The following is a 9,566-nucleotide window of genomic DNA, read 5'->3' as shown; positions in this document are numbered from 1 at the left end:
GCCAAAAAAAAAATAAAAAATAAAAAATAAAAAATTATGAACACGTTAAAACAATAAAATGAACAATTAGTAATAAAAGATGAACATTTAGTAATAAAAAGTGAACATGTCCAAAAAAAAATATGAACAAATTAGTATAATAAAAATGAACATTTATCATACGATAAAATATATGAACACATTAAATAAATTGAAGCTTTAGTATATAAATATAAACATGTCAAAAAATGAACATGTCAAAAAAAATTACTTATATGAATAAATTTGAACACATTTATATTTATATTCATCTTTCGTCATGTTTATTCAATTTGAACACGTCATTTATTCAATACACGTAAATTACTTGTATGAATAAATTTGAGCACGTCATTTATTGAATAAAATGAATATAAATATAAAATGAAAAAAAATACTTGTATGAATAAATTTAAACACGTCATTTATTCAATACACGTAATAAGAGGTAATTATTTATATATACAATACAAGTAATAAGAGGTAATTATTTTTCGTTAATAATTATATACAATAAAGATAAAATAGATCATTAAAATATGTTTATATTTTATGTACTAAATATTCATTTTTAGTGTACTAAATAATAATTTTGTACAAAATGTTCAATTTTAAAATGCTACGTGTTCATTTTTTTGTACAGAAATAATACACAAGTTCAATTGTAATTATTTTAACTCTAAAAATTTGAAAATTTACTTTAAATCTAATTTTGTTTCATCATAGAGACAATAATTATCGATTTATAACATGATAGATTAGAACTATAAATGCAAAATAGATCAAAATGAACAATTTTGTAATATTCACATTAAAAAAAATGTCAAAATTACTTGAAGATTCATGATCGCAATGATGACGATGTAGCAACAATGGTGACGAATTGGAGAATATTCAAAGTAGATGGAGAAAGAAGTTTAAAGATTGAAGGAAAGTGAGGTAAGAAAGAAAAGGACAAAAAAGAGGAGAAAGATAATTTTGAATGGAAAAGAAAACAGACGAAAGAGAAAATTGATGGAGGTAAGAAAGAAGAAGAGAGAGAGAGTTAAATATAAGGAAGAGAAAGAAAAAAAAAAAAACGTATGTTCATATATATTGCTGTTGCACCTAGCTTAACTGCACAAGTGTGTAGCTAAGATGGCAATCTAGTTCGGATCTGGTCCTGGTTCGATCCAATCCGAAGAAAAAAAATCTGAGCTGAATCCAACTTTTCCCTACCTTTTAGTATGAGCTAACTCTTATGAATAGTGTTTGGACAATTATATGCTCTAAAATATTTATTTACTTAATTTGTCCTCATTAATGTTAATTATCTCTTATTTTGAACTCTTATGAATAGTGTGCGGACATTTATACCCTTAAAATATTTGTTTACATATTTTCTCTCATTAATACTGTCAACAACTAAATTTAAATCGAAAAAGCTCCTTGGAGATGGCTAGCTATGGCGCGCATCGCACGCGTTAGCGACCCTAGTTTTAAAAATTTGACTCTGGAGTTAGAGGAGAGTCGCATTTGGATTTTCCATACTCTTACAGAGTATATTAAGTAACTTTTCTATGTTTGTGAGTTTGTATTGATGCATGTGTGTTTAGCGCAAGTTACATTGCATGTTGTTATTCTTTTTCGTAGTTGTTTATCTCATGCATTTACACAGATACATTCTAGTTACTACTAAAGTAAGGTTAACGGAATGCAAGTATTAATGTTACATTTCCAAAGCGAACAAAAACTTCGTTTCAAATTAATTGTAACATTAGTTTTGGTAATTTTTTCTCATGATCTTTTCTCCTGAGGTAGAAAACTTGCACTATTTTATCTATACTTCATATTTTCCTTGAAATTTGTGAGGAAATAGTTTGTGCTCCGTAACAATGGAAATGAAAGAGAGCCTCGAGAAGTCAAGATCTTATGCTTTGGTGCAACCTACCAAGAGAAGAACAAAAAAAAAAAGGAACTGCCGGGTTTTTTTAGCCGTTGAGACTCGGCACCCATTAGTCCATTACAACATAATTAAGCCATTAAATATTAGATAAGCAAAAAAGAATATTAGTAGATGTTTCCACAATTCCACCCGTTGTAGATTTTTAGCTTAGATTACGTTAATCTCTTATTTTATGCTAAAACAAGATTTAGGAAAAAGATGTAAAGTGTTAACATCTAGCTTTTGAGCCTTTTTCCTTTCAACTTTTATTTTTTTTTATTTTTCTTCTGTAAACATCAAGTTTTAGCCTTTTCGGCTTTCCCCTTTGCAATTGCAAAGTAACGTTCTTTTAATTTAATTTGGACCCACCAATAGTATACCCTCTTTGTTTTACTCCTATCTTATGGTTTTAGCAGAAATTTCTCTTGATATAGCATCAAAGAAGCAACGTCATCTAAAAATAGTACGGTGTAATGTTTAAGGTGTGTTTCCCACCAATGATGTCGTTTTCTAAACCAAGTCGTTGAGGAGGCTAAGTCGTTGTACTAGTCATTAATGACTTGACTCTCTTCCCCAATACCCCAATACATAAGTCTCCCTTCCCTAGTGTTTAGAATATCGATATCCTCAAACCGGCTCTTTTAATTGTACGATTATACGAGTATTCTGTTTTAATTAATAAACATACGGAATAATAAATTAATTGATGTTAGTGATGATTTTGTTTTCTTGATGGATGATAACTCGTATAATTTCATACTTCATATGTGTTGCATTTGTTATAGCTAAAGTGGATATGAGTATGATTTTAGTGGTTAATGGGCGGATATGTACAACAAAAGTCACGTCTATCAAGAATAAATGGACAAACAATTAGGTGGTGGATTCAAAATCATTAATACCTCATATATGTTCACCCTACGTGTTTACATGATCTTAGTTTATTTGTGTCCTCTAATTAATTGGGTGGTAGATTTACGGAGTATGTCTTATTAGATGGTGAGTATGACAACACAGGGGGACGTTTGCACCTATCCCACTTGTTTTTCACCTTTAAATGTTTGATTTAGTGATTTATACTCTTATGTTTAAAATTTGAAAAATATTAGTAAAGTACACAGTATAATGTAAAGGAAAGGGAATGTTATGGCATACCTTATTGTGATTGTTTACAAATATATGATTTTTTTTCCCTTTATTTACTATGTAAAATAATTCGAGTTGTATCAATTGCACTGTTTTCTATTATTGTGTTGAATCAAATGTATCACAAAGTTTCAGATTGAGTGGTAGGTAGATAATAATTTTTGATATCTTGAGGCGTCATTTCTACTATTTCTTGGCAATTAACCATTATTTGGATTGGACTAATTCAAGAACATTCTACAAGATATAAAGTGAAAAATGTCATGAGTAAAGATAGAATATGATGTTTTTGTGTTTTGCTCACTTTGTTGCAAAGATGACATGTAATTCATCAACATACAAGTTGTATCGTTGACATTTTCTCGGAGCTTACTATTTTGGCTAAGGATGAATCTATCAAAACCTTTTTTACACAATTAAATTATCTTTATCCTTCCGTTGTTACAATTTATTTCATTCATCTTCACTAATCTTAGAAAATAATGCGTCAATATATCCTAAACATTATCATATGTCAAAATAATCCCCCTATTAATAAAACACATTAACTATAATGATAATTCCTATAAAACCACAAACCAAATGTCACAATTAATAAGAAACGGATGATGTGAAAGAAGGAAACTAATAAAGCCACAACACTTTCGAGTATTGACAACATCAATTTAAGCGGTCCAACTAGGATTCTCCAAGAAGCTTCAAATAATTATAGTGGCTACACGAGATTATATTTCATAGTACTAGCCCTACAAGCAATTAACAATCAACATAATTATCAAACCCTTAATAATAAGTTTATTTTAAGGCTGCTTCCCTTTTTCTTTATATTTAGGCCCCATTTTCTTCAGCTCTTGTCTACTCTTTCACATTCCACTTTCTCTCTCCTCTTTTTCTCCCATTTTTAAATAGTACAGAAGCTATCTCATAATCAACTGTAGAAGAGCTTCTACCATTAACAATGAAGCTCTTTAATGTCTGCCTCTTTTCTTTGCTACTTTCTATTTCAAGTAAGTTTTCTCTTCATTTTTTATTTGGAATGTTTCTGTTTCAGCATTAAATTGGTTGGAATTTATGTATTTCTTTAAGCATTTGTTTCTATATATTTTTATCATAGTAATTTATAAAATGGTAAATGTGTACAGATTATGTAAGTAAGATTTTTGTTTGTCATTTTGTTCTGAATGTTGCTGGCATTATGTTTGATCTGAAATTACATTTCAATTTTTTTTTTTTTGGATTTTTCTGTGGTATTTTATTTAATTTTTATGATCTAAGACTTATGGGTTTTATGTTATAATGTGCTTCCATGTATATACTTTGGTAGAAAATTAACCAACTGGGTGTTTTTCCTTATGACTTTCATGCTCATTTTGTTTGTTTCTAAGTTTTGAACTTTTCTGGGTTTTATTTTACCTCCATTGTGTTTGGTTATAGCTAAATCTTTTCTGAGTTACTATGGTTTTGTGTTTTGGTTGCATTAACTAGTTTAATTCCCGTGCTATGCGCGATTTATATATAAAAAATACGGAGTATATAACAATGTTTGGTTTGAATCTTGTGTTGTAAAAAAAAAATCAGGATTTATAGATTTCCAATAATGAGAAAGTCAGAAAGTGTGACAGCATTTATGGATAGAAGATGATTTAATTTGCAACTATTTAGTGATAATAATTGGATATTTCATTCAATCTATCAATTAAAATCAATTTGAATTAATTTCAGGTGCTGCAACATTTTCTCCAAAGGTTGGTGTGAATTATGGTACATTAGGCAATAACTTACCAAAACCAACCAAATCAGTTGAACTTATCAAAAGCCTTAAAGCTGGGAGGGTCAAACTTTATAGCCCAGATCCAGAAATTCTTACTGCCCTTGGTGGTACGAATCTTCAAGTCTCAATCATGGTTCCGAATGAGATCATTTCGAATATTTCGACCAACCAAAAAATGGCTAATGATTGGATTAAGACCAATTTGGTTGCTTATCCTCATACCTTGATTAGGTATGTTCTTGTTGGGAATGAAATTCTTAGTTTCATGACTGAGGCTGATAAAAAGATTTGGCATGGTCTAGTCCCGGCTATGCGGAAAATCCAATACGCCCTCAAGGTGAATGGCATCCGCAAAGTCAAAGTAGGGACAACCTTGGCGATGGATGTCCTTGAATCGTCGTTCCCACCCTCAAATGGCACCTTTAGGTCTGATATTGCTGATACTGTAATGAAACCCATGTTGCAGTTTCTCAGCAATACGAAGTCATTTCTCTTTATAGACTGCTACCCGTATTTTGCTTGGTCACAGAGCTATAAAACTATCAGCCTAGATTATGCATTGTTTAATGGTGGTGTAACCTACAAAGACCCTGGCAGTGGGTTGACATATACCAATTTGCTTGATCAAATGCTTGACTCTGTTCATTTTGCGATGAAGAAGCTTGGCTATCCGGATATTAGAATCTGGATTGCTGAAACAGGTTGGCCGAATGGTGGTGATATTGACCAAATTGGAGCTAATGTCTACAATGCCGCTACTTACAACAGAAATTTGGTTCAAAAGTTGAATGCTAAACCCTTGGTTGGAACTCCTGCTATGCCTGGTGTTGTTTTGCCTACCTTCATATTTGCTTTGTTTAACGAGAACCAAAAGGGTGGTCCAGGTACTGAGCGACATTGGGGACAATTTTACCCAAATGGGTCAACTGTTTATCCAATTGACTTGACAGGGAAGACCCTTGTTTCATCTTATCCGCCTTTGCCAAAACCAGATAACAATGAGCCATATAAGGGGAAGATATGGTGTGTAGTGGCCAGCGACGCTAACATGACTCAACTAGCAGATGCAGTAACATATGCCTGTGGTCAAGGAAAAGGAACTTGTGCTGCTATCCAGCCCAAGGGAAACTGTTACAATCCGAATTCATTAGTTTCTCATGCTAGCTATGCTTTCAGCTCATATTTCTCACAAATGAAGAGTCAAGGTGGTACTTGTTATTTCAATGGGCTTGCTGTGCAGACCGCCAAGGATCCCAGTAAGTACTTTGCTTAATCTTTCGAGTACTAGTCTTTCACAGTTTTTCGTTGTTTTGTTAGTCTAACATGCTGCTGCCTTTCAGGTTCCGGTAAATGCAAGTATCCGAGTGTTACCCTTCCTTGAGGGTGGTGGTGAATCAAGTTGGAAGCAGAACAAGAATTCAGTGCCTCTATTAACGCCGAATAATCTTATAGGAGTATTAGATTAAATTAATTCTTGGGGGCAGTGATTTGGGTGCCGATATGCTTTTGATGATGATTGAACATTAGGAAATTATACAAACCAGGCTGCTCTTGGATAATTTTAGTGCACATCAAAATCACTTCCCATGTTTTGGTACCATTCTTTTCTAAGATGCCTTTTCGGCTTTTTGTATCAAGTTTTGGTGCTTGTATCTATCACAGGCACATCTTCTTGAGGAATGGCTGTAATTTTTCAATTATTAGCAATTGACTAATTGTTGATCTTAGGCATGGTTTAGTATAATAATTTTGGCACTAGTATTTTTCTTATTGTCATTATCATTCTTCATATTCTATGTTAGCAATGTGATCATTTCGTTGAATTTTCCTAGCTAGTTTTGGTTGTTGAGCGATCAATTGTTTTCTTTTGGTTGCTTGCTGAATTGTTTTGATGTCATTGGGATATTTATTTTTAGTGGTATGTAATGGAGGTAATATAAAATCAAATGCGTAGTAGTTGCATTGAGAAATTAGCAACCGACAATAGCAAGCAGCAACGTTTGCATATTTTTGTTTTGTAGTCTTTGATTACATTAGCCAAGAAAAATTCAGACTAAATTAAAACTACTTGATTTTGTTTATCTTTATATTCTCAACGTTATTTTTAATTGCAACTTTGAGATTTTCACACTTATGTATATTTTATACCTTTAACATTTCTAGTCAATTTAAGTAAAAAAAATTATAAAAGTTGATATTTTAAAATAAGTCTTGTGTAAGACGGGTGTACGTTAATTTTATTGTTAGACAGTCAGTTTGAGGGTAAGTTTAACTATTTTTATGGTAACTTCTGGGACTTGTTATTCATCGCCCGCAAATCTCTACATAAAGCCCACATTTTATAATTTTTTGACAAATTTGCCCTTTTTATAATTTTAACCGAAGATAAATTTTTCGCACTAAAAAAATGTGGAGCAGCACCGGATCGCCGAGAATCACCGGAGAATCGCCGTCGTCATCGGAAAACGAGGTTCGTAACGCATCGTAAGGACGAAATGGTGGCTGGCGCCTAGCCAAAAGGCCATGCCGTGGTTGTGGCGCCTATCCAGGACGCCGCCACCGTGGTATCGGCGCCTGGTGGAGAAGCCTCGACCATGGTAGTGGCGCGTGGCCAGGACGCCGAAGCCACGGCCAGAGCGCCTGGCCAGGACGCCGCCACCATGGCGACGGCGTCCTGACCAGGCGCTCCGGCCGTGGCTCCGGCGTCCTGACCAGGCGCCCAGGCCGTGGCTCCGGCGTCCTGGCCAGGCGCCACTAGGGGAATATATCTATTTTATTTTTTTTTTTTTTTGATTTTTTAATTTAATCCCCTTTTTTTTTTTTTTTTTTTTTTTTGTTTTTGTTTTTTTTTTATTTGTTTGTTTGTTTTTATTTTTGTTTGTAGTGCCGTGGTAGTGGCGTCTGGGCTAGGCGCCGTCACCACCATATGGGCGTCTTGCCTAGGCGCTTCCTCCGTGGTGGTGGCGTCTCGCCTTGGCGCCCCACCGTCGCCGGAGGTTTTTTTTTTAAAAAAAAAATTACAAAAATTTAAAAAATTACCTTCTGGCCGGCAAACCGCCTTCCGCCCACCGCCGGTGCCGCCACTTCCTTGCCGGGCCGCCTCGACATAGCTCTGGAAATAATTTAGAGAGAGAAAGTGGAAGTAGAGAGTAGAGAGAGAAATTGTGTTTTTTAGTTTGAGGGCAAAAGTGTCATTTCACTCTTATTTTGTGGGCTTTATGTAGGAATTTGCGGGCGATGTTTAACAGTTCACTAACTTTAACCCCTTAAAAGGTAACTTTTAATTTGTCGTTGGTTTAAATTTTCTTTTAATGTGTTCTTATAGATTCATGATTACATATTATAAAGGCTAATATGGTTAATCTAATACATTATAAGTTTTTTGTAAGATAAAATTTATTATTAGAAAATAATTTGTAGTATAAAAGTATTTAAGATAACTTTAACTCGTCTTATAATAAATTAACGTACACCCGCCATTTGGAGAATTTGTGGATATTTTAAAAGCTTAAAACGATATAGACCTAACAATATCTCTAGAGTTGGATATATTATATTATTTTTAACGTTTAATCACAAAAGACGATCAGAGTATGTATAAATTATGTAAATTTCCTAATGTGCATTATATAAAAATATAAAATAAAGGAAGTTTGTTATCATTGAGTATAAGTTCAAGCTTTACATTAATATTTATAGATAGTGGTGCACAAAAGGGAAAATTAAAATAGGGACAGTGGGAGTAATATGTATATTATACAAATTTCATTTCTAACTGATAGTTGTACTAGGAATCAATATATTTTCTAATGAAATTGAAATTTAATATACTAGTTGAATGAATTTATAAGTAAAAACCTACCTGTGAGATTTTATTGATTCGTCTAAATATGTATATTATTTGCAATATTTTTTTTTAACAATGTAGCTCAAATGTAGCATTGAAAATCATGCAATTGTATAGGATTACTCCGTATCAATTAGAAACAAACACAGTAAAAACAACAAGAACAATGACAATAACGATAATAATACATTGATAACAAATACTCTGTAAAATATAGAGTTGAAACTAAATAATTGAATGAACTAACCTATATCGAATTAAATGGGGCTAAAATTGTATTAAAATACGGTAAAGAATAGTCATTTCCCATACATAAACCTAAGCATGGGTTGGGTGATGTAGAACACATGTGTTTTGCTTGCATATTTCGTGCTCAAGCACGTTGTGTTTGAAACGGAAAAAAAAAGGGGAAATTCCTGGTTGATCTTCATGATCAACATAATTTGTCAATCATAGGGGGTGATGGTGTCTTTTCATTCATTAAGTTAAGGATAATAATGTCATTGTGCATGTAATGATGTGTTCATAGTGCCAGCTATGCACTATTGTCTTTGATGGCGTTAACGGAACATTGACGCATAGCACCTATGTGCTTAGAAAGTGTATAGCATGGCACTGGTTTTCTAGTGGTATAATTCAAAGTACAAAACGTACGTACCACTTTGATTAAATGTACCAATGTGATTTCAGTGGTACATTTTCAGAGTATTAAATGTACCACTGGCACAGTTAAGTGGAATATTCAAGTTTTCTAATGCCTGGTAAATTACGCTTTTGCCCTCCTATACACTTCGTTTGTCAATAGGTGATATGCGTTAATATGCACTCAGCGTTAACAACAAGCGTAAAACATCCGTTAA

At 33.1% G+C, this 9,566-nt stretch overlaps 1 protein-coding gene across 1 annotated transcript; it reads left to right on the top strand.

The window, feature by feature from the left end:
- Positions 1–3,884: 3,884 nt before the first annotated feature.
- Positions 3,885–6,586, top strand: LOC110687801 (probable glucan endo-1,3-beta-glucosidase A6). Its single transcript, XM_021864443.1, has 3 exons — positions 3,885–4,095; positions 4,811–6,115; positions 6,200–6,586. The coding sequence occupies exons 1-3, from the start codon at positions 4,047–4,049 to the stop codon at positions 6,238–6,240; spliced, it is 1,395 nt and encodes a 464-aa protein (XP_021720135.1). The 5' UTR covers positions 3,885–4,046; the 3' UTR covers positions 6,241–6,586.
- The last annotated feature ends 2,980 nt before the right edge of the window (positions 6,587–9,566 follow it).

This window comes from Chenopodium quinoa, unplaced genomic scaffold (assembly GCF_001683475.1).
Source record: "Chenopodium quinoa cultivar QQ74 unplaced genomic scaffold, ASM168347v1, whole genome shotgun sequence".
Classification (NCBI taxonomy): Eukaryota; Viridiplantae; Streptophyta; class Magnoliopsida; order Caryophyllales; family Amaranthaceae; genus Chenopodium; species Chenopodium quinoa.
Note: the sequence above shows the minus strand (reverse complement) of the source record. Positions and strands in the feature narration are given on the sequence as shown.